The 26,204-nt window shown below is 32.7% G+C and overlaps 3 protein-coding genes across 4 annotated transcripts; 1 reads left to right on the top strand and 2 right to left on the bottom strand.

The window, feature by feature from the left end:
- Positions 1-2,963: 2,963 nt before the first annotated feature.
- LOC145579804 (phospholipase D alpha 1-like) lies at positions 2,964-7,435 on the bottom strand. The gene is made up of 4 exons (XM_081637059.1): positions 7,139-7,435; positions 6,916-7,023; positions 3,994-5,884; positions 2,964-3,748 (listed from the first exon to the last, which is right to left on the bottom strand). Exons 2-4 carry the CDS (start codon positions 7,006-7,008, stop codon positions 3,315-3,317), a joined length of 2,418 nt encoding a protein of 805 aa, XP_081493185.1. The 5' UTR covers positions 7,009-7,023; positions 7,139-7,435; the 3' UTR covers positions 2,964-3,314.
- A 1,532-nt stretch (positions 7,436-8,967) lies between these two features.
- On the bottom strand, positions 8,968-14,834 carry LOC145578491 (uncharacterized). 2 transcript variants are annotated; one of them, XM_081635801.1, is made up of 10 exons: positions 14,398-14,834; positions 13,943-14,035; positions 13,034-13,138; positions 12,788-12,922; positions 12,614-12,703; positions 12,352-12,480; positions 11,137-11,319; positions 10,866-10,982; positions 10,557-10,646; positions 10,345-10,465 (listed from the first exon to the last, which is right to left on the bottom strand). In XM_081635801.1, the coding sequence occupies exons 1-9, from the start codon at positions 14,671-14,673 to the stop codon at positions 10,581-10,583; spliced, it is 1,194 nt and encodes a 397-aa protein (XP_081491927.1). In that variant the 5' UTR covers positions 14,674-14,834; the 3' UTR covers positions 10,345-10,465; positions 10,557-10,580. The 2 variants fall into 2 exon arrangements, with proteins under 2 accessions (XP_081491926.1, XP_081491927.1); XM_081635800.1 differs by lacking the exon at positions 10,557-10,646 and having other exon boundaries at positions 8,968-10,465.
- A 3,390-nt stretch (positions 14,835-18,224) lies between these two features.
- On the top strand, positions 18,225-19,899 carry LOC145578492 (ethylene-responsive transcription factor WIN1-like). The gene is made up of 2 exons (XM_081635802.1): positions 18,225-18,386; positions 18,974-19,899. The coding sequence occupies exons 1-2, from the start codon at positions 18,307-18,309 to the stop codon at positions 19,569-19,571; spliced, it is 678 nt and encodes a 225-aa protein (XP_081491928.1). The 5' UTR covers positions 18,225-18,306; the 3' UTR covers positions 19,572-19,899.
- The last annotated feature ends 6,305 nt before the right edge of the window (positions 19,900-26,204 follow it).

Genomic DNA, 26,204 nt, shown 5'->3' on the forward strand with positions numbered 1-26,204 from the left:
AAAAAATTATAAAGTATTATTTTGTATTTGAAAAACGATGTATCAGCATAATCTCTTTCATATCGCTGTTTAATATAACTTTTACAAATAATTTGATTATTGTTGTAGTCCTTGTAGATAGGGGGCGGCAAAAGTGAAAAAAAATGTGATCTTGAATAACAATAATTGATGGTGTAATGGACCATGAATGTCGTTAGGATGTCATTAGTCACTACCCGTAAAACAAGTGGTATTGTTGAAATATATTTGCCGTTATATTCCGTTATTTGCCTGGTTATCATAGTATCTTAACCATAATTATTGCCGTTAAAATTTCAGAATAGTTGTCGTTATGCATGTAGACGGTAGACGACATAATAGTATACTAGGGTACTATTGCAATACACCTAATAGTACGTCTTTTTCTCTCCAAAATTATATGCTTGTAAATAAAATAAAGTATTCACCCCTTATAATAAAATAAAATACTTTGTATGAATCATGTATTCATGCTGATATCATATGATAAATATAAAATGATGTTCTAATTGCAATGTCATTACCCACTTAAAACAAATTTTTATTTTTTAATCACATGAAATTTATTATATACACCCGGGTATACCGTAAACTCAACTAACCCAGGGTTAGTGCTTGCTCTTCATATATGATTAATGAAAAACAACAATTAAAATGATAACAAAATACTCATTGGTGTACTGCATCCTGGTGTATATAACAATCTCTCTATGAACCTAGAAAACTCTTATGTACAAGTTGGATAATACAATCTACAAACTTTAGGAATAAAGAGATTGGTGGGAGGAGTAACTATAGCCCACTACCAGGTATGGACTCATAGTTTTTTTTTCCTTCTCCCCCCTCCCTTTTTAACTTTTCCTCTTCATCTTCTTCCTCCCTTAAACCCTTTCCCCACCTCCATGGATAGCTCCCGTTACCGGCCAAACCTCTGCAAACCACACCTCCACCTCCGACAGCAAGGAACCCACCTCACCGGCCACCACCTTGGTCAAAACTCATAAACACACAACCACCTCCGTTAGAAATCACCGGAAACCACCCACAAAACATAACCCAAAATCAGAAGAGTGAGCAATGCTATGGAGTACTTCCGCCTAATTTTCATGGTTTTCAAACATAGACAAGTTCCTTGTCAATTATGGCTCTAGCCATTAAAGACGATGAGTTTTATGTAGGAAAATGTATGAGTTTGGTCAAAATTGAAGATGTTAATTGTTTGTGGTGCTTAGTTATTATTAATTTGTACACTGTTATTATTGGTTTGTATACTTTTATTCTTAATTTGTATACTGTTATTATAGTGTTGAATATTGTTATTAAGAGGAGAGAGACTATTTTTTTACAACATGGTAAGTAATAGACGAAATTACATTTTTGCCCCCGATATAAGCCCAACGAACCCAAACCTGGTAGTGGTCTAGAGTAGATCAAGTTTCCTCCCAATAATTTTCACCTTAGCACGCATTAGGAAAGTCCAAAGTAAAACAAGTACTTCGTTTTAAATTTCATTTTGGTGTATTGCAGAGGAGAGTCGTGATGATGTATTCGAGATTCAATCTCAAATCTTGCGTATCATTCACGCACTATCATCTCTTAAAACACTAGTCAAATAATTTAATTGGCATTCCCAAAATACATAGTATTTAAATTTAGTATTGATCAATATAGTGACACGACCTAATTTTTGCTCAATTAAGCAAAAAATCTCCACGAGAAAAGTAGTTACGTAGTAGCTTATAGAATTATCAAATTGCTACTTGTAAGTTGTGTCTCAAGTAGCTTGTGCTTCAACGTTCCATACTTCCATTCATGTTGTATTGCATGCACATATATACATGCATTATGTTATTGAATCAACTCAATCAAAAGTTTAAATTATTGATGTTTGTTATGGATGAGACTATGAGAGCTTTTAGGCTTGAAATGTGGATACAACATGAACATTCCAAATACCCTGCATGAAATATCACTTAAAAGTGTGGGGGTGGATGAGAATTGAACTCATGACCTTTGTGTCACGTTAGCTCCGATAGAAGAGTTAAAGAGTTAGTCTTTGGGTTCGAATCCCCTTAGACGTACACTTAAAAGTGTAATCGTAAATAAATTTCATTCTTGCGAAACTAATTGAAGACGACTTTTGAAGCAATACGTAACTAAACAAATGTAATTGGGGCGCCAGATACACATTGTATCAAGATCCACCCATATCTTTAAGTTATAATTGGCAGCAATCCTTCCAATTCATACTCCTTTTTATATTCCTCCTTTCGTCCATCTCTTTTAAAGGATGGGATAGAAGTCAAATTAGTTTTGGAATTGATAAATAATTTATCATTTCTGAAAAAGAGCAGATGTTTAAACTTCTGGAAAAGTATAACTTCTATAAGTGGGTGTTTATTTGACTTTCAAGTATGTTTTTATTTATGCAAATTTGACTTTTAAGAATGGAAGGCTATTATTGGTTTGTGTTGATGTTAGTATTTGAAAGTCAATTTACAAAATCACAAGTACTAGAAATTCAGTTCTCATTAGTCATTTTAGACATCAAAGGAAGACCAAATCAAAGCCCATCTTCTTGTTGTTCACTTGATTGCCATCTTGATTTCGTATAGAACATGGGTAATTCACTTGATTGCCATCTTGATTTCGTATAGAACATGGGTATAATACTTGTATTTTATCGGAGAATTTGTTGAACATTAAAAAAAAAAATATACTTGTATTAATATTGGTTTTACTATTATACGCGTTATTTATTTATTCAATTTTTTGGCTTTTTATCTTATATATTTGTAGATTTAGACTCAATTTCATCAAAGAAGTTTTTTTTTTTTTTTTTTTTTTTTTTTTTTTTTTTTTTTTTTGTATCTAATCAAACCTAATACTTGTATTTAGATTCTGATACACCAAAAGAAAATATTAATCCAAAGAAAAGAGTAAAATTCAAAGATTCTCAACATTATCCCACCACCTCAAATTCTCAAATGTAAATTACCTCTATGGTCTATACCACAAACAAAGTATTTATTTAAAACAATATAAAGGAGATACAGAAGCAAATACAATTTTACACAACACAACACATCACTATTCGCATCCGAATAAATTTAGGAGTTCTCCTCGTGAGAAGAGATCCTTAATGTTTTACATTTTCTTACCTTATTACAAAAATAAAAATTCTCACCAAATATCCACAAATAAACCCTCGTCTAAACTTTACATTGCAACAATAGTATACTGTAAGAAACAAGTAAAACATACTTGGTATTATCATAACTTCATAAGCCTCTTGGTTAAGTGGTGAGGATTGGAGGAAGCTCACCTTTAGCCCCAAGAACTTTAGCTTTTGTATCAGGGAAACACTGCCATCCAGGAAGCTCAACAACCTCTCCTTCTTCGGTTATTGAGATAGGATACCTAAGCAAATGCCCAGGAAGATCATGTTCCAGGGTCTCAGAAGTGTATAGATCCCAGTACTTATCCGCAGTCTGGTTCACTTTCCTTACACATTCTACACTCTCTGGCTCGAGGAACACATCATCAAGCTTGCCTAAATGCTCGTACCACAATGACATCCGGAAGCCATGAACTTGACCTCTTGCTGGCTGATTTCTGTGGGCAATATGGTATGGTTGGTAAGCTCCCATGGCTATCTCTGAGTCCCTGGCTCCATTCATTGACCTCTCGTTTATGTTGGCAGAACCAACGATTATGTACTCATCATCAACTAAAACAAGAACACATTCATCATCAATAGTTATGATATACATCATAGTTACGATATACATCATAGTTACTTGTACATTAAAGCTAAGGTCTCTTAACATTCATCATTACAGCATTATATATAAAGATTATAATCATGTAATAATCTTCAATGTAGAATAATTTCAGTCTAAGAGTGACTTTTTAGGAGCTTGGTTAGTGTAATACTTAAATGTTTGAGACTGTTATATTGGAGTAAGGAGTTACCTATCATCATCTTAGCATGAACATAGATCATGAACCTTCTAGCAGCTTGTGCTCGGCTATAATCAGTATCAGGTTCCGGACTCTCTGAAGGCTCGTATTCCCCAGGCTTCTTCACCTCGCGATTACCTAGACAGAAGAATGACAGGTATTCCCTGGGGTTAGCTTGGACCCCGTGAGCTCGAAGTGCCTGAATCACATCAGTATACATCATTTCCATTGTTCTCCTCTGCCAGTCAAGTATAGCCTGAACAGAACCGCTCTCAGGAAAACCTTCAGGCCACATAGGCAAAACGACGTAAACAGTAAATCTCTCCCCCTTTTCAATCTTACTAACAATCTTTAAGGACAGTTCTTTAGGGATGAGATTCAGGGCTTCAATAGCCGCAGGCGTTATGTCTGTAGCTTTCCAACCAAATGAACTACCTAGGAAGTACTGATTTTCGATGTATATAAACCTCTTTGCCCTTCGGATAGCATTGATATAAGCATCCTGAATGCTTCGATCAATGATGTTGTCTTTTCCACTTATAAGCCCTGCTTTTGCAGCATCTTCGGGTTTATCAGGGAAGCCAAAGGCAGCCCCACCATCTATGGAACGAAAGACTTGAACATTCCAAGTTTCCGGATCATTAGGGTATGTTACAGGAGATGGAGGAATGAATATTGAGTCCATTCCTCGGAGGTCAAGTAGAAGATCCTTAGTACCTTGCTTCCTCCATCTTTGCTCAAAATTATAGAGGACATCCCAAGCAGCAGGCCCCTCTAGCTTGCAGTGAATGTCATGCCATGGCTCTCGAGGCCCACCTTTATTGATCGAGGCACCATTGAAGTTGGCCTGATGGAAATCATCATGGTGTGCAGTTGCAAGAGTCCTAAAGAGGGAGTGAAATTGAGTGTCATAGCGCCCATCACAAAGATCTATACCTCCAACAAAGCTCATGATTCTCCTCTTATCAGGGTTTCCAGTAGGCAATGCAGTATCAACAGCAACAATCTTTTGGTGGTGGGTGAACATCGTGCCAATCTCTATGTTCTGAATGAAACTCCTCCCATTATCAGGGTTCCGAGGGCATAATACACAGTGCACTTCAGTACCTGAGAAAAAGTTTGCTGTCTCTTGATCGTGGGTGGCCATCAGTCCGTCTTCATTCAACCCTTTTACTGAAGTCCTATCATCCCAAACGAGCATCAAAACTCTCACCCCTTCCATTGCTTTCTTCTTAAGGAGATCGCCTAAGGTCATATCTCCACCAGGTTTTGGCCTCCTAGTATCCCTTATTAAGGTGATCGAAGTGTAAACTGACCACCCTGCTATGTAAATCAAATGCCTGGCATTAGTAATAGCATCAAAGATGTCTTCCCAACAACGGTGTGGTTCATAGTAGTTCCCACCCGCGAGAGGGATCCTAGGGACAAAATTGTCAGGAACATGGGCATCCTGATACAGGGTAATCTTGCATTGGTTCCTTTGAGTAAAATAAGTGTAGGGTACCCCAGGGAATTTGGGTGTTTTAATCCCTTTATCCCAATTCAAATCTCTAGTGACATCAAAGAATTGAACCTTGACATGGACTTTAGCCCCTTTGTGTATGGGTTTGCGATTCTTGTCAAGGATATCAAGCCATACGTCAACCTCATCTCCACCTAGGATGTCGGTAACAGGGAGATAAGCTCTTCCAAGAAGGGTTGCTCCTATGGCTTCGTCTTCTTTCAGAGTAAAGACAACATCAGAAGCCATATGCCCACAGTAGATGTGGAATTGTTCATACCATCGGGGGTTTGGATCATTTTCTATAAGCCTTGTTCGGCCAACCCTTGCTCCTTCTATATCGACTGAGGCATAAAGTCTCCCTGAACCTTTTCCTATCACATTTTCAAGGCCTTCTACCACCTGCAACAAACAATTTACACACAACATTGTTTAGAATTAATAGAACAGAAAAGGAGCAGTCACATATAAGATACTAAGATTATACAGGAAAAAAGTTCTGTTTTAAGAGCTAAGATGTGACTTCTGAGCCATTTAAGACATTACAGTTTCCAGATTAACTAATCTTGATTGAGTCTATGGGTGAGACGCGCAACAAGTCAACTCAAGTCACGCTAACAGTATATGACATAATAAGTCTCAACAAATAAATATGGAGCATCTCTATCTCATGAGTCAGCCCTCAACAATAAAACAAGTCGCCTTAAGACCAGCTTATCGCAGCAAAAAAGTTGTGAGACTGATCTCATCATACAACTGTATAATTCTAGTGGCGAAATGCCATTGCCTTTTGCTAGGAAGTTGTTTGATCACCTCACATGAATGATGCAAACTACAACATTCCAAGGGTAGATTATCTTGGATAAGTGAAGCAACACTAAAAATCAGTTTCTACTTCATTTGCTTTATTATATCTATGCAACAAGCTATGATCAATCAGATAATCCAGAATTCACAAATTAAATTATGAAATTATTAATCTGATCATATCCCTCTTCATTTATAAAAATCCACATTTATGTAACAAATGAACTCTTTTAATTTCTCTTCCACAATTCAGATCAGATGAACCTGATTCGAATTTCATACACTTAACAGAATATCAATCATAATCACATGAATGATCCTCAGAAAATAACATAAACTGTACATAACTTTGACTGTATATGTTTACATCATCAAAATATGCATTCAGAATATGAATATGTCACCGACAAATCTTTTAGATCAAGCAAAGAAAAGACAGCAACAGTCCAAATATGAGCCACAAAATAATAACACAACTGCTACAAATCAGCTGAGTTTAATCTGATAAAAAAAATTCCAAGTTCCAAAACTACTTTTATAATTAAACATTTCATAGCTTAATTAAACATGATTAGCACTAATATCTCAAATTATGAAATATATGCAGATTCAAGGTATGCACATACCTTGTGGAGAAATCTGCCACCACCACCACCAAACAATCGAGTCGCCTCGTAAATGGTAACATGAAGATTACCATGTAATAGTATCTTTGCCATATTATCTCAATCAACCTAAACCATAATTAATTGTATGAAATAAGAAAACATCATAATAATTAAGCAATAATAACAACATTATGTACAAATTTATCAAATTTATATTATACTATAATATTTTAATTTTTACCTGAAACAAACCAATAGTAATCTCTGAACTTCTGGAAAATGAACAGAATTACAAGAAAGATTTCTGAACTTCAGAATGTTAATGAAAAAGACTGAATATAAACCAAAATAATACTATTTATATATTAAGAGATTAATAAAAGATGAAAGTTGATTATATAATTTATAAAGTATGCATTTTTTTTGATAAATGAAGAAAAAGTATTGCAGGATAATTGAAGATTAGGGAGTATAGAAGAAGATTAAATAATATCAACTTGGATTATTTATGTTTTTTGTTTTTGGTTTTTTCAAAATTGGGATTGAATTAATTGATTGAATTATATTATTGGCATTGAAATATGTAATGATTTGATTGGCGGATTGACTGTATAGTTTATGGGATATGCTCGTGGATGAAAATTGGCCAATCAACGTTAAACGCGTGGGAACACTTTGGACCCACCATTCGTGAAAAAGATATTTAACCTCTTTTTTTAGGTTTTTTTTTTTTCTTTGATGTAATGATAATTAGCTCTTTAATGACATTATTTGGGAAATTATAGTTACACTACTTTGAATAAAGTTCATGTTGATATTCTAGATGAGTTTGAAAGATGAAAAGGTATAAAGATTACAAGATTAATTCTAGAAGAAAAGCATATTATTCTTTATACAAGTATGAAAGAAATGAAGAATGAAGAAAAAGGAACACAAAAGAGAATGTAGGTTCTAATGTTTTATTTAACACTGACCCACTATAACACTAAAAAAGTAACCTATAATGATTGACCACATTGTATGGCTAACCACATATAAAAGTTGATGATGCGACATTATTAAATTTTTCTCTTATTATACTTTGTTTAGCCTTATATTAGATGGTAGGTGAATAGAACTCAGTCAAACATTGAAATATACTCTTAATAGATTATGTACAGCAAAATAAATTATGAATAGGCGATGATCATATTGATTAGTGTACTATTTACTGTATTAATTGGTAGGGCTGAGCAAAACTACCCGAAAAACCGAAAACCCGAAAAACCGATCCGTAACCGTTCCGAAAATTAGGGTACCCGATCCAATAACCATAACGGTTCGGGTACCCGTTCCGATAATTTGTTATCGGGTATGGTTATGGGTATCATTTTAAAATTAACGGTTACCCGATCCGATCCGATAAGCATTTTTTTTGCTTTTTTTCCCTACTTAAATCTATTAATATAAATCTAAATTTTTACTTTACTTCATAATCACTTTATTATATCAATGATTAGTAATATTATTAATAATTTAGTCAAGATCATATGGTATTGTTGTTAATTAGTTGTAAATTATATCATAATAACTACGTAATTAAGTATAATTATCATTATTGGATATCTTATTGGGTACCCGATAACCGATCCGAAAATCCGGGTACCCGAAGTCCGGGTACCCGAACTTATCGGTTCCGGTTATGGGTATCACTTTTAGTGATTTTGGTTATCGGGTACCCGAACCGTTAGTACTAACGGTACGGGTACCCGTCCCATGCTCACCCCTATTAATTGGTACTCGTACATTAATAGGATGGTAATGAAGTAAGCATTTATCTATTGAAAGTACTCGCAGTAATTACGTCCAACAAAGTGACATAAATAAAATGAATGGGACCCACCAATCCACACTTTAGGAATAAACAAAGCAAACGTGCTCAAAGTGAAAGAGTATGTTCACTCAATCTGGATTTTCAACCATACAATTAAGACGAAACAGATTTTTAGGAAGACAAAAAGAGTTTCTTGGAGAAAACAAGGGAGGTTTAGGAATCCTATGGCACTGAATTTTTGTGTCAATTAAGTTACTTGTAACACCTTCATTCCATACAAAATACCAAGTAACATATGAATCATTTGGAGCATATTCTATACGAAGTATTACTTGAATAAAGTATGACATATCAATTTAGAAATACATGACAAAATTATGCGTTCATTAGTTTAATTAATTACTTTGTATGTTGATTTGAATTATTGTTTCAATTTTTAATACTCCATTCGTCCTGTAATATAGTTCTTATTTGTGTTTTTTTACGGTATTTAAAAAATAGGAGGAAAAAGTGGATAAAGTATATTAATAAAAGTGAAAAGTACAAATTATAGATAAAAGTTAGAGAGAGAGAAAGTGGAAAAAAAATGTAAGATATGTGCAAAATTCAAGGGTAACTTAGGTTGTACAAAGAATAAAGTTAAAAAAAGTAAGGTTATGATAGACTTTACATACTATCCAAAAATAGAAACAGGAACAACATTTTGGATCTCAAAAATAAGAAAAAATAGAAACTATATTATGGGACGGAGGGAGTACTCCGTATCATTCAACTAATCATATATTTGACCGTCATGAAAGGTGATGAATCAATCAATCAACGAGTGAGCATTGCATCAAGTAACCACTAAGAAAAAATAAAATTAATCCCATCACTTAAGATTCTCACACGTACACAATTGGATGCTTGGATACAAAAATAATAATGTTTGTCTTTTTTTGGTATATGTCACTAGGGCAGTTGCAAACTTGCAATACTTTGCATTTGGATGTATTACCTTACACCTATGCAGAGAATTAGGAAGAATTGGTTGAGAAAATTTCATTATTGGACTCACTGACTAGTGCATTTTAACATACAGAAAGACAAGTTGCAAAGGCCACTAGGCTGGTCTAGATGGGTTGAGCCAGGTCACAAGGCAGGTGAGGATGGTGGTTTGAGATTGGGGACCAAACCACGATGCAGCTAGGCTGGCAGGTTATGGATCGATGTGACTCGTGTGAGCATTAAACAGGCCACTATAATGGTCCACCTATTTCTTTATGAACGAACTTGGGAAGATTGGGTTAATAGGTGGCAGGCCGAAAGAAATGAGCTCAAGCTACCTCAGGCCAATGGCCACCTTGAATTGCCTCTAACCAGTCTAAGAAAGTAAGAAGTGGGCTCAAGCTAAATTAGGTCTGCACCTATTACATATATTTACATACAATCCACAACATATAAGAAAATGAAAGTTTATCATGCAGGAGAAATCAGTGCTGTCTTTTGGAAAATGGTGCTCAGCTGATATCTGTCTGATCAAAATAGGATTTCAAGCAGCAGCTGAAGCTGTTTACCATGTGTACAAGGTAATTAATCTACAGAAACACGGTGTGTAGAGGTATCAGGAATGATATCTCGCGCTTCCTGAAGAAGTTGTTCGATGTCAACTTTGGGATAGTGTTGTAGAAGATACAAGTTGGTTGCAAAATCGCCCTTTAGCAATATATTCTTCACGTGTATTAGCATTGCACAACATATGCGCAGAAGCATGTCCTGGGTGAAAAGGAAGCAGCATTTTAGTGAGTAGGGTTGCGAGTGGTCTTGGGAGAGGAAGTATAAAGTACAAACCCATATCAACCCCCACCTCCCCTTTCGATGAATTGGTCTCTCAAATATGCCTCCAAAACTTTTCACCAAATTTTGGTTTGTCACACTTCAGTGGCAGCGCTAACACCTAGTGCAGATACAATGATTTTTATGAACAATTTTCCCCTACTTTTTTGCCAGAGTAAGGAAACTAAGGCATCGAGGCGAACAATCCAAATATTTTAGGTAATTTTGACGTTTAAAGGAAGAGAAAATATCTCCAACCAAGGGATACTGGGATGAAAATTAAGATTTGGCATGTATACCACAGTCCTTGAAAATGTAGTTAGAAAGAGAGACTACACACCTGAACACCGGAAGGATGACTTAAAAGTGAGTCCCATATTCTCAAAATGGTATTAAATTGAAATTCCTGAGTCAATAGCAATGTGATCCATCTGAATGCATAAAATTGTGGATTAACCTGCACAATCAAAAGCTAAAATTCACTCTAAAATGTCATATTGGTTACTCTACACAAATACACACACAAAATAGGAAAATATAGCTCAGGATTTCCTCACAGAAAACAAATTCTTACTTCTGTATTACTTGTTATCTCCATCATAATGACATACCTTGGTCGTAAATTCAAGATGCTGCCAGAGCCCTTCATCATTGACTTTTAGCATCTCTTGGAGTCTTGATAGGGTCGAGTGGATTCCCACAGAGCTATTATTGTCCAGCTGTTGGCAAAAGTGATCCACTGAATCACTCAAAAGTCGAACAAAGCAACCAAAACTATCAGCTTCTGCATTGGCCTGCAAAACATGATATCAACTCAAAAAAATGTGAGCTTCACTGGAAAATCAGAGAAGGCAATGAAGAGGTAAAAGGAAAAAACAGATATTCATTCATATAAAGAACTCAAAATGTCCCTAATAGATGTATATCTGTCCTAAAACCTTTATACTTATAAGGTCTTTTTTACCTATTATGGCAAAGAGTGTTTTAGCCCTATCCTATCTAATTTTAACAGAGTAGAGACTTTAGCCAAACCCCTTCTAATTGATACCAGTCTAGTGTCTCACCCTTATGACATTTCAAGTTTCGACAAATAGTAGTCGACTTAAGTCAACTTAGAAAGGTAGAAATGCATATCACTAACAAGGCGGAGATTGTAAGGATGGGGCTACAAAATAATTGTCACACTCATATCAAAAAATAGCAGCAAAACCTAGACAATAACAGATCCTAGTCGACTAATCCCAGTACTATGGGGCTACAAAATGATTGTCACACTTATATCAAGAATTAAACAATAACAGATCCTAGTCAACAAATCCCAATACCAAAAACCACATATATATATGTTCCCACCTGAACTGTCCACATTTTACTGTCAACCCCATAAAGCTAGCTATCACTCGTCGGCCAATACTATCCTAATATCTATTGATGGCACACAAATGTTGCATCCCTGATCCCAATGTTTAATTATGGACGCTTTCATGGGTATTACATTAAACTTGATATGTCAGAGCCTGGAAGCGGCTCAGTAGTAGAGGAGATTTCTCTCTGCGGCTCTACTTTGTTGGGAAATTTGCAGGATGAGTCTCTTAACAATAACTTGAGGAGTTTGTCCAAGGCGGTAGACCAAAAAGTTGGTGTCATACAAGGACTTAATGACTTATGACACTGGGAACCTTCACCAGGCCTTGAAATCTAGAATAGTCATCGAGAGAAGCTAAATACAAGCTCAATGCTTAAAAAGGAAAGCTAATGAGGAGGGCAGTTGCGTCAAAAATGTTAACAATACATGTATATGTAAAGAAAAGTAAACACGTTCTTACAGCATTTTCCTCGACAGGATCAGTACAGAACACATAGTATATTGGTGCCAAAATCTCATTCATCCCTTGGACATAGAGAGTTGTAGGATTGAGCTTAGCGAATAAAAGAAGTATATTCCTCATTGACTCCTGAGTTAAGATAAACAAATTAGCATAAAAGAAGTATTATTGGCACAAATACAACCAAACGTATGTGGTACTTGCAATCATTGTTGCATGGTTTTCTAAAATCAAAAGAAAATGAGGAGGGTGTGGCTCATACCTTCTTTTTTTGGCTAAGTGATGTAAAAAACTTTAAATCTGGGTGTGTACGTTGCAGATCACGGTCAATTTGCTCTGCAATCTCTGTGAACTAAAAGCATACAAGTTGTTGAAATCATAAAGTAATACGGCCAAGAATAAGTATAACAGTCTCTAATTTAAGAAGGAGATATACCTCAAAATATTTTTGCCAGGCACTAGTTTCACCCAGGCTTAGTGGATGATCTTCATCAGATACATCATGCCGTATAAGTGGCCCGTCACCATGCTCACCTGAACTTGAAGTTTCTTCTCTACTTGAAACTTGTAACTGTCTACATAAAACAAAATTGTTAGGTTATTACAACAATGCCGCAAAATTAAGCTTCTTGATATAACTTGCAATATTTAATTTTCAACAAAGTTAAAATTCTAATCTTACAGGACTGAACAAATATTCTTCTTTGAGCTTTGAATATTTTACACGATTCTCACTCAACACTTTCTGCCACGAATCTCTGGAGGGAGGTAGATAACCCAAGAGAAGCTGCTAGCAACAGATAACAGTATGAGAACTATTGAAACTTACATCACTAGAACCACCAAACATAAAAAAGCCAGCTCATTACATAATATTTACAATATTAGAGCTCGGTTTAGGCCAAGGTAAAGAAGCTTTAACGAGAAACTACACATTTTGTCAGTAATAACTTATTCAACCTTATTAAAGACCCAACCAATCGACACCAAAAAACACTATTCAGAAATATCCTTGTTGGCTTGTTGCAGATGTGAAGCGTTTACATGAACATACTTTAAAATAGTTTAAACTATCCAGTACAGTGCCAAAACTAAATTTCATTACAACAGCAGTCCACCAAGTATGATGCCCTTGACGTAGGCCTAACTGCCTAAGGAGTAAAAATGTTACATGTAGACAGCCAAACCCCTTAATCTGCCTATCATGAAGTCATAACTCATAAGTAACAGGAGAAGGTAAATTCGAGTTATGTCTCGTGATTGACAAGTACGTATCAATGTCTTCAGAACAATTATTAGCAAAATCACATCCCGTGATTTTCTCTTACTAAATGCATTCTCATCTTCCATGACACTATATGATAGAGAGGTAAGTAAGTTCAAACTGCCAATGCTTATCGCTCAAACAAGAACAACCAAAATATGGAACTGCTCAAGCAGCAAACAACATACTTAGAAGTTATATTAACCATTAAAATAAGATCTTGTTTGCTTTAAGCTCGATTAGATTAGCCTATAGTGTGACTGTGTGAGCACTCTCAGTAGTCAACAATAACAAACAAAAAACAATCAGCATTTCTAAAACACAAACCTTCCAAGTAGTTGCACGAAGACTTCCACCATCTGGTATCCCAGTACTAGCAATCCTTTGCAATTTTTCCAAATTAATCTCCTTTTGAATCAACTATCCATCAAACACAACGAAAACCTCAATCAATCAACCAAATCAATTAAGAAAAACAAAATACTTCAAGCAAAAACCAAAACCAACCCATTAGAGATTCCAATTACAAATTTAAGTAAGCCTTCAACATTACTCAAATGTTACAAAACCAATAAGATCATAAATTCACAATTAACCCTTGTGCTTATTATGAAGGGAAAAAAAAAAAAAAATGATAAAAATTACTCATAGAAAAACTAAATCAACCCTTCATAACAATTTAAACAACAAATTAAGCAAGTTCCTTCAATATTATAAAAATTCAACACAAACCAACAAAAAAAAAAAAAAAAAACAGAAAACCCTAATTGTCATTTCTTTACCTCATACTCAAGATCAGACCTTTTTTCATCATCCTCCAAAAAATTCCTCGAATTAGGACAAAACCCATCTTTAGGGACCCGGGTTGGAACCCTAACCACTTCCCATTCCTCCTCAATCGGTTCAATTGCACCCCCATTGGACCATCCGACCCCAAGAGGGTGCAATATTTCGAGCTCCTCGCCCAAATCTAACCCGGGTTCGGACCCCGAGGTTCCGGGATGGTCTGATGACACCTTACGAGGTGACTCGGAGAGATTAAACTTTTTTCTAAGCATGGGTTTGGTGACTCGGTGCACGACTCAGTGGTGGGACTGAGTTGGTGAGCGAGTCCACGAAAATGGAGTTTGTGGGTATGAAAGAGGAGAGAGAAAAATGGGTTCTTGGGCTTTTTTGCAATCCATGACTCGGTTGTTGACTCAGTGGTTCTCTGAAGAAAGGTAGGTTTTTCTGTTATATGTATGGTTGAATGGTAGGAGCCTAGGAAAGGTCAAGCACTCAAGCCGTCAAGGCTAAGACCTGTTCTCATCATATTATTTTCAATTCAGTTCAATTTAGCTCTAATAAGTTTAGTTCATCTCCTAATTTTCTTCTATCATAAAATATTCATTTTACTTCATTTCAGTTCAGCTCATTTCAGTCAATGAGAACAGGCTCTAACACTCTTAATGGAAATGTGTCCCAAAGAGGAATCTTCCAAATTTCAATATAAGGGTAATTTAGTTAATTTAAATCACAAATATTTTGTATTGATCTAATCCTAGCTAGTCATCATCCGAAGTTGAGGTCTTTCATCCAATGATTTGGGTAGAGTGAGATATACAAGGATGATGATATAGACAGAATTTGATCTAAAGTTTTAAATATTATTTGAGTACCTTTTACTTTAACTAATTAAGTTAGTTGATCACCCACTCCTCATATTGTATTATGGATAATTAGATTTAAATGTATAAGATATATGCTTCACTTTACAATAAACATGTAACATTGTAACGATAACTCATTATATGATACTTGTTGTAATCCTATTATTCTTATGCATATATAATATGCGAACTTGATAATTATTGATATACACTATTCGTTTTTAAATACTTGTTTTATTTTTCTTGGGCACGTATGCCGATGCTAATCTTTGATTAATAATATCTTTAATTATCAATAAGTATAAATTCTAACAATTGAAAATTAATAATATAATCTATTCATTAAACGATTTCAACAAGTTCCCACAAAACTACATTTTTTCTTACGTATAAATCACAAACATAGTTAAAGTATAACAAATAAATAGTGCAAAAAGTAAAAATGAAGCAAGTATTTAAAAACGAAGGGAGTATTTTTCTTTATAATTAATTTCACTTCTTATATCATCATCGGTGTTTGAAGAGAGCAATGTACGTAATTTCTACTACATATTAAAATTTAAAGCTAGCTACAAGTTCAAGGCTTATAATACGACCTCTTAGACAAGCAAGTTTTCTCAAAGAGCATTAATTAACTCCATATAATTACTCTATGTTATGTTGTCTCTATGAAATCTGAAAATGTTGTCACCTGTATAACATTCTTTGTATTTTATACGAGTATCAGTTAAAGTTAGATCTTTTAATGTTTATGGATAAATTAAAACTATAAAACCATCTATTATTATTTCAAATATCCATCTATTACAAAGACCTCTTTATAGTTTATACAGAATATTCAAACATCCATCTACTACAAAGAGCCCTTTATAAAGAATACAAAGTAGTTCGTATAAAATACGAGTATAATTCTATATGCATGGAAGAAATAATAACCAATGAAATTACTATAATACGCCACATTCAATTTGTGATTTAAGGAGAATACGAGTATAAAAGGATATACATTTTGTTCGAGAAAAGGTTGCTTTGGGTGAAGTTCGGGTTCTGCATGTCCCTTCAAGATATCAGTTTGCAGACATTTTCATTAAAGGCCTACCACGAGATTTATTTTTGGATTTTAGATCCAGTCTTAGCGTACGCCCTCCTCCCGCTACAACTGCGGGGGTGTGATAGATATTATAGGATTATTATAATATTTGTCGCAGAGTAGGATATATTTGTATATATTTGTGATATAGTTTGTATTCTTATCGTACTAGGTTTCCTAACATGATTAGGACTAGTATTGTAACACTATATATATTATTCAATGGTACACACTCCGGGCCAAGGAGTTTTCCCGAAATCTAATAGAGAATACGAGTATAAAATTTGCATGCTTTTGCCATTCTTGAAGTGATTTTGTGCAGATTGGCCACTTTCTGACTACATGTATCAATTAATTGTACTTGGTGACATATGTTATTAAGCTACTGCTAGTGAATAACTTAAGGAACGAATATTACTGAGATTTTCAATGATTTACTTACTTTTTACGTAATTTTTACAAGAAATATCATGTACCAATTCATGAAGATTGAATTGAATAATGTACATATGAATATTCATCATCTTGGACATCTTCAGTTATTGCTGATTCTTACTCCACCATCTGTATAAGATGTGGATATAAATCAGAAGAGATATATGTTATATCCAACTTGATTGCGAAATTCATTTCATATTTTGGCATTCACATGAGATTTACATAAAATATTATTGATGGACACGACACGTACATATGAAATTTTTTCAACCATCTTTTTGCGGTGAGACAAGAATATATGGCTTAAATTGAAAAACGATTGATATATACTGCCATATGAACAAGTATGATCCAATCACTATATATTCTAACATAAAACTATCTTTTTCATTAACAATAAATTTGTTTCATGGAATTGTACACTGACATTAATGCTTTAGATAGAGGACCATTTGCCCTAACAATGCTAATAAGTACCAAGATGGGACATTTGCTCAAATTCATCCATAAAGTTTGCACCTATAATATGTCTGGTTTGTAATGTAACAAATTGAATTAAAAAATTCTATAAATTCTCTACGGTATAAGTATTGCCAACGACAACAAATTAATTGGCACTATATATATTTCATAATTATTGAGAGTATATATAATACTTGGATGAAGTAATATGGGTGTATATATTATTTCTAATTCATGATTGTTACTCTCTTAATCCTAAATATTTGCAATGTATTCGTAGTTGTTGTTTGACATGTACGCTTTTTAATATCAGTGATTAAGATGTAAAGTAGTGTAAATGGAAGTAAAAAGGACAAGAGCTCGTACTGCACAAATTAAAGGTACAAGGTTTTAAAGGGATTCTATTAAGCATGATGTACACAGTATAATACTAAACACTCGGCTGATCGTGCACAATATCATCTAAATAAAACGTTTTTCAAGCCTTACTGGCGAAATAAAGTTAATTACTAGCATTATTGAGTTTGTTGCAAATCTTATAATCGTCTTAATATCAGCATTATTGAATTTGTTGCAAATCTTATAATGGTCTTAATATCCTAACACTGATCACAAAAACACGTGCTGCGATTATTTAAAGACTGAAATATGTATGTACACGTATTATTTTGTCGTATATGTATGTATGTAGCTAGCTAAGTACATAAGATTTCATTTAAGGATGTTTAATTTATTTGAGTATCTCCCTTTTTAATTACAACTGTGCTACCACTACAACAATTGTTCATCATAATGAATTTTGAGCTGGAAATAAACTTCGTACTATACAACTTAATACGTTTAGGCCCTCTCCAAGTCACAATGGGACAGTCCATAGTGACTCTTTGCACACTTTATACGCCTCATATTTTATATATATAAAGCACGAAAATTAAAACATGTCTATAACATACATTATCTTTACATTTCTTTTTCACTCTCTCTTCTATATGTATTTCTCTATGAATTTTCTCCATCAAAGTATAGAAAAGAAGTAACAATCGAAAGCAATAATGGTACATTCCAAGAAATTTCGAGGCGTTAGGCAACGACAATGGGGATCTTGGGTATCTGAAATTCGTCATCCTTTACTGTAAGCCTAATTTTTGTTTTAAGTATATATACTCGTAAAATATTAGGATATCCACCTCACGTGATTATATCTATCATAATATATTTAATACATACGGAGTATAAGCTATATATATATATACACTGTAATTAACGTTGCTCATTCATCATGAAATATGTAATTATCGCATGCACATACATTCTTAATTTGTGCAATATTGCTAAAATGCTAGTTGATGGTCCTCTCTAATATTATTTCCTTTGTTATGGACATGTTTCCTTTAATTAGGTAGGTTATATCTTTTAGAGTGACATAAGTATACAAATAAAGTTAGGATTGTTTTCTCGTAAGATTGTATCTTAAACTTATTAGAAGAAGAAAATAAGTGTTATTGTTGACGGTCTTTAGGTAGGTAGGTAGCTAGGTATACATGTCTATTATTATGGTTGAACCTTTTCAATGTAAATTAATATGCAATTAATACGATTTGTTAATCAGTCGATATGTAGTTTAATTCATCTTTATTGAATTTTGTTACATTATTATAAGCTAGTTGTCAAATAATCATTTTTTTTTTCTTGCATGTGTCTCAATATATAATGATAAAGTAAGAAGAGGGTGTGGCTAGGCACATTTGACACAGCAGAAGCAGCAGCAAAAGCTTATGATCAAGCAGCAATTTTAATGTGTGGAAGAAATGCCAAGACCAATTTTCCACTTTCTCAAAATATAAATGAACTAGAAGAGCTTAATTACAATAATAATAATAAGCTCAATTACAAGGGTAGTAACCCTAACTCCCTAAAATCATCTTACTCTAACACACATGAGAAGTTATCCCAAGCACTTCATGCCAAGCTTTGCAAGTCCAACAAGGTGCCATCCTCGTCTCTAACTTGCCTAAGGCTCGACACTGAGAACTCCCACATTGGTGTTTGGCAAAAGCAAGCTGGTCCAAGCCCTAATTCGAAATGGGTCAAAACAGTTACATTCGAGGATAATAAAAATATCAAGGTTGGTGATATTGATCATGAAGAGTGTAACAAAGAACAAGAGGGTCAAGAAGAAAGAGGAGCTTCTCCTAGTATTGGTACATTTGGTATAATTCATGATCATGATCATGTTCATCATGTGTTGGATGAAGAGGAAAAGGTTGCATTGCAAATGATAGAGGAACTTCTTAGTAGAAATTATTGCTCTAACTAAGCTAGCCTTTATGTAATTAGGTTTAATTTGGGCCTCTTGGTTGTTGTTTAGCCTGTTATAATTCAAGATATATGTCATAGTAATATATGATGCTAAGATAGTATATTATGTAAGAAAGTACTTACTAAGTGTGAACATCTTCTACATGACTATAAATTGAAGGACTAGGGATGCAATATTACCAAAAAAATTAAAATAAAACAAATAAATTAAATAAATGGAGGGTACAATTATTGTATTTACTTGCATAGATAAGGCAAGTTTAAGATCGATTGGTATTTATCAAAATGGTATGTACTAGGAAGTAACATACATTCATACACAGAGTAATGAATTATTATGGAGTACAATTTTACATGATTTTGTGGACTATTGATTGATAGATATTTTTTTTAACTTATTTTTATGAATGAATATTATTTTACCAGTCCCTCGACTTCACAACATTTACGTAAAAAGTTGTATTCGTTAAAAGGAATATGAATACGAGTATATGATTAGCATGCCTTTAATTTGGGTGTGTTGTTTGGATGTCATGAGATTTGAAGAATTTATGCTAATTGGTTATATGAATTATATCACATCGTTAATAATGCAATGATCATCAAAGTTATTGACTCATATATGAATTTATCTTATAGCATCACCCCAAGATTGCTATAAGAGTATCTTTGACAATTTTATTGTACAATCAGTAGTTGTGCAGTAGAATATGTGGATCATGGTATCTGGCCGTGAATATTCTCATATTTTTGGACCGTGTACTGAAATGTTTATTCTTTTGGGGAATTTATTAAGAAAGTTCTAAGATCCGTCAAAGTGGTTAAACTTTGGGGGAAGTAATTGGTGCAAACTAGTTCATCACAACCCCTACAATAGGTTACTACCTAGCTAGCTAATTCCTACACAAGAAATGTACTTATATTGTATAGTACCAAGTCTACAAACATGCATAAAATGTGAGATATATATGGATCCAGTTAATAAAATTGTGCTGCTGGGTTTGTAGAAACACGATTGAATCCAAATCTAATTATAGGACTTGTATAAAACTCAAGACCCTATATAATTTAGCCTTAGAAACACAAAAATGACCAAAAATCTACAATGCAAGCCATGGACTAGTCTTCCACCGTTACAGATAGATTTTACGGCCTTGTATTTAGGAGGGAAAAGGAATCTTCTTTCCCAATAATTTGAGTTAGGTAGATTCGAATTTATGACCTCAATGTTACAAACAACTTATTTTATATATATATATATATATATATATATATATATATATATATATATATATATATATATATATTGGTAATTAATTACAAAGTATAGGTTTTAACCATGAGTAAACCTAATACATAAACTAAATATACTCGAACATTGGACGTACCTTACATGCTTTTACCTCAAAAACTTTTACCTTAAGTGATTAAGTCTCATACACATTTATTAAATATCTTTTTTCATTAATCAATGTTATGATACATATATAAAACACATACATAGGATAAAATATAAACTTATGACCACCAAAATCATCGTTTCATGAAAGTGAACCATATTGCATTTTTATAACAATCCTTGATTAATCAAAATATTGTTGTAAACAATTACATGACCGTCCAAACATGAAATATAACATCATGCACCGCAAAACACCAATGTCATTTAATTGGCTTGATAATGAAATATCTTCTTTTTTTTTTTTTTTTTTGGGGGTGCAATTTTATTTCAAGTATACATACTTTCGAAATAAGGATACCCCTTCAACCATATTAAGAGGCTAAGAGCCGGTTATGATTACACTTTTTGTCAAAAAAAAAAGATTACACTTTTTGTGTGATTAAAGGTTTAACATGTATGATTTGCGAATCATAAGCTAATGAAATGACAATTTGGATTCATATCATATTGTAATGAAAAGTTTCAAATTCTTATGTATGTCGTTACTCCATTTTAATTTTATCATGTCCAATTTAATTAAGCTTATATATAGTTTTCATTTAAGGAAAAATCTATTATTGTGTCTTCATCTTATGTGAATAATAATTAAAATTATATGTGCTCATGTTAAGTAATATAATGTACGAGTTAGTAATTTTGCTATTATTTCAACGGATTTGATAGGATGACGTGCATTTGGATCTTATAATTTCTATTTCAGTGAGATTATAATTGGATTGTACTCTTACACCGTGTTTGGATAAAAAAGGAGGAAGGAAAAGAAGGGGAGGGAGGAGAAGAGGAGGGGAGGGAAGTATGTTGAATTTTCCTTTCAAATCTCTCCATTGTCGGAGGGATTAATTTCCAACAATTTAATCCCTTCATTTCTCTCTCCTTCAATTCCCTTCCTTCCTCATTTGTTATCCAAATGAAAGGTATTCCATCTCTCCATTTTCCTTCCCTTCCTTTCCCTCTATTTCCTTCAATCCAAACACACCGTAAGAGTTAAAATAGGAATAGTATATAAGATATCTAAACATTTTATCAATCGACATATAATTTTGTCATATATTTTTAGATGACTAGATCAATATTATGCTTACTTCGTATTATGAGGTATGAAACTTCATTAAACCAGGCTCAAGTTAAAAATTAAAATAATGCTTGCTTGGGCATATGTTACAAAAGGCTCATCAGGCCCAAAATATACACTACTAAATAAATATATCAGAGTCCAAGTATAGGCCAATGTTTATTGTTTTTGCTTCCAAAGTATAGGTTATAGTGTGAAGTGTTGACAAATTATATTTTTTTCTTAAGTAATTGTGTTGATAAATTAAATATAATAATGAAAAAATAATAACTTATACGGAGTACCGACCAAACTTAATTTTGAAATTTAAAAAGAAATTGTAATTAATTACTCGTATTTTGGAATAAAAGAAGTATAAAGTATTCCACTATTCTGATTTACATTATGTCCTCATTTATCTAATTATCTCTATGTGTTTTATAAACAGAGTTAGGCTAAAGTTGATGGGTTTTATTATACTCCGTATTTGACTTATAATTTTGTTATGTCTTGTTATAACATTAGAAATATTGATTTTCTATCACGTAGTAGGTACCCAATACCTAATAATGAAATGCATGGAAAATTGTATTAAAACTCAAACCATTAGTGCCACTTGTCTCATCTACCTTTTATCTTTCATTTATCTTTTATTTTTTTCACGCAATAGATATATCCTTCACCCTTTTATATAAATCTAATAATGTTAATTTTATTTTTCCACATTCCTCGTGATTAATATCTTTTATGAGTATAGTATAATGTTCACTCTTTCAGTATATGATACTCCGTAGCCCGTATGATTTTTTTTTTTTAAAAAAAAAAAAAAAAAAAAAAAAAAAAAAACTCATTATGGAGTATATTTTTACGAGTATTTGAATTTAACTTTTAACAGTCCATTGTATTTCATGGGTCAAAAGTCTAGTTAAAAATTTACTCTGTAATTAACAAACTTTTACTTTATACCCGCTTTATTATTTTTTATTAACAAATCACCAGTATTTTCCCAAGCTGTGGGCTTGTGGACTGTGGGGCCTGGCCCATGTAGGGTTGGAAATATTGGATATTTGGATATGCTTCCGTATATGCTCAAAAAGAAATAATGTGTTCTCTTTTTTATTTAATCTTTTTTTTTTTTTTACTTTATTTTATCCTTTGGTCTTATCTGGTTCAGTGGTTCTTTAATTGGAGCTTTGATGTCCAAATTATTTAGTTTATTTTATCTTTATTGGGGAGGTGTAATAAGGTTTAATATTGTGACATGGCAACCTACTTACCTACATCTTACACACAAAAAAAAGGGATAATTTGGATTTGGATATAATTACTTTTTTTTTTTTTAATGGTTAAAATGAATATGTATTTCAATATTATATGATTGATATAATATTGAAATACATATTCATTGTATAGAAGATAAAACTTGATACCCGCATGTAGAAAAATGTGTGCGAGTATGTCATAACATTCAAATAGTTAACTTTCCAAGAAATAATTAAAATAAGTTAAACGTAGTGTGAAAAACAAAAATTCAATTCTTATATTAGCGATAAGAATTTAGAGTTTGAGTCACAACTCCAACTTTTATAACTACAATGATAGGTTGATAGATGATGGTGTTACTAATTTATAACAAATAAAACCTACTAATCATAGTGGGATAATTACGAATTCATCGTGCATAGAAGATGAGTTAAATATTATGGTACGTTAAATTATAATTAGTTTAGTTTATTAATACTTAATTGAATAGTCGAGTAGAGTACTTGCTAAATAATAAATAAAATCTATGAAAAAAAAAAATCCCTACCCCTTCAAACATATAATAGTGCTCAAGAAGTCAAAAGAAAAGATGCGTCCTTTATAACATAAGTAATTTAATTGGATCGATATATTAATGGTGTACAGTTCATGACATACAATAACTATATCTATTTCATGGAATCATTGACATTGCATCATAACAATGTATTCCACTTTTTTTCCGAAGAGAATTTATTTTTTTTATAAAATTACTCAAAACAATCTAGATCCAAATTTTGTTGATAAAATTAATACTAGGCACATTCCAAATCAATACCAATTAACATCTAACATATAGTATTGATTGTAAGCACAATTCAAATAAAACAAAAAAAAAGTAACATATACTAGCATAGCATTAAACTAAATTAACTTCAAAAACAATAAAAAGACTTAACCCTGAATTTTAATAACACTATCTATTTAAATCTTTCCCCTAAGAACCACATAAGCTAGTTTACTATTGGGCCAATATTTTTTTTTTTTTCATGTTAATGTTATATCTGGTGTGAATTATATATATATATATATATATATATATATATATATATAGATAGATATTATACTGAGAGTAGTTCATCCCCACCTGTTTCAAATAAATTTCATGGCACAATCTTGAATTACAAGTTGGAAAATATTATGTAATTCAAAGTAATAATGCCTCCATATATGCTATAATAATTTTGCTAGTGGAACACAATACCTGCACCGTATTGTTCTAACAAAACAATTTAAGTATCATAAATCAATATCTTAAGCATATGGTGTGATTTATTCCAACTTAAATAATCCATCTTATATATAGTCATGTAATCTAATGATAGTGAAACATTGATTTCATCAACTAGTAGAAGAATTCGTTTCATTATACTGAAAAACATTGAAACATTCTTATAAAAAAAGCTAAATATTAAAGCATATTCCTCGTCAAATAAACAAATATAAATTCAATTCAGAACGTAGATCTGCATGACACAGAGAATCCTCGTACAGAACACATTCATACTTTAAAATAAATAACCCTCCACTTTCAATTATTGATGTCACATACCAGATCTTGGGAAAAAAATATCCTTAAAACATTATAAAATTATGATAATAGCAGTCTTATACTCATGCTTAAGCTGAACTTGAGCTGAACACTCTCTCATAAAGTCAACATCCGCAACCAAAACATATCAAATCGAATTTTGAACAAATCTTATCATTCAACCCCTCTCAAAACCTTCTCTTCCTTAATCATAGAGACAACTAAAGTTCAAACTTAGATCTAGAAAAATAAAAAGGGCCAAAAAGCCAAATTTTGAACAAAAAAAAAAAAGTGGGTTAAGAGCTCAATAATAAAAGATTCCTTAGTTGATCCAAGAATATACCAAGCAAAAATCCGGACCTTCTTGGGTAAAGTAAAAATGTCCCTTAATAATATGCTCATTGAGTAAAGTATAAACTTTCGTGCCTAAATAATATGCTCTTCAAACTTTCAACATTTGAAATTTTCTTTTTCTTTTTCTTTTTATTTTAATCATTTTTTTTCTTCGTTGAAGATGTCACTTCCTTTGAATAATAAATGCCGATTTTCGTTTTTTATTTTATTAATTAAATAAAATTCTTTTTATTAGTTGGTGGGGACGAAAGTCAGCATATTCTTATGCCCTTAGAATTATACCATACTTATTTAATGAGCAAAGGACGGTGTAATTGGCTCGACTCGGCTTGGCTCGAGCCGGTTTGTCCAAGCTAAGCTGAATTTCTTGGCGTGTATTGATTTTATTCTATAGTTCAAGTAACCTAAACATATTTTCCTCGCAAAAAATGACAAAAATATATAATTTCAAAGTTATTGTTTGTAGAACTTAAATACCTTTACAAGTTCTTTGTATTCAATGTTGAGTTCTTAAAACTGAGCTTATATCAGCTATAAGCTGGCCTGGAGTTCTGTACAAATGAGTTGCTCAAAAAATTTATGCATATTTTGTTCTTGGTTATGAATTTTATTCACGTTATTATTATTCTTAGTGTTATTGTATGAGGCTTATTTATTTTCAGTTAGCTTCGGCTTCAAGCTAAGCGAAAGATTAACATAGCGTGTTGGCGCCATTACACGAATAATGGATTTTAATTTTTTTTTGGCAAATATTTGAATAATTAAAATTTAGTTTGTTGAATACTAGTTACAATTACTCGAGTATTTTGATGATAAAAAAATAAAAATAAAATAAAAACTTTATATATGTTTTATGAGGGCTTGTAATGTTTTATGATAGTGATATTGATTCAAAATTAGTATAATATTATGTGTACAGAAATATTTAGTG

This window comes from Chenopodium album, chromosome 14 (assembly GCF_948465745.1).
Source record: "Chenopodium album chromosome 14, dcCheAlbu1.1, whole genome shotgun sequence".
NCBI classification, from domain to species: domain Eukaryota; kingdom Viridiplantae; phylum Streptophyta; class Magnoliopsida; order Caryophyllales; family Amaranthaceae; genus Chenopodium; species Chenopodium album.

Bases quoted from the DNA above. Each gene is read 5' to 3' on its own strand.
- LOC145579804 (XM_081637059.1), bottom strand. From the start codon at position 7,008: ATGGCAAAGATACTATTACATGGTAATCTTCATGTTACCATTTACGAG. The intron at 5,885-6,915 runs GTATGTGCATAC...TGTTTGTTGCAG, and splicing joins GTGGCAGATTTCTCCACAAG to GTGGTAGAAGGCCTTGAAAA. The intron at 3,749-3,993 runs GTAACTCCTTAC...TTCTTGTTTTAG, and splicing joins TCATGCTAAGATGATGATAG to TTGATGATGAGTACATAATC.
- LOC145578491 (XM_081635800.1), bottom strand. From the start codon at position 14,673: ATGCTTAGAAAAAAGTTTAATCTCTCCGAGTCACCTCGTAAGGTGTCA. The intron at 14,036-14,397 runs GTAAAGAAATGA...TTTGATGGATAG, and splicing joins GGTCTGATCTTGAGTATGAG to TTGATTCAAAAGGAGATTAA. The intron at 12,923-13,033 runs GTAAGATTAGAA...TTATGTAGACAG, and splicing joins AAGAATATTTGTTCAGTCCT to TTACAAGTTTCAAGTAGAGA.
- LOC145578492 (XM_081635802.1), top strand. From the start codon at position 18,307: ATGGTACATTCCAAGAAATTTCGAGGCGTTAGGCAACGACAATGGGGA. The intron at 18,387-18,973 runs GTAAGCCTAATT...ATAATGATAAAG, and splicing joins GAAATTCGTCATCCTTTACT to TAAGAAGAGGGTGTGGCTAG.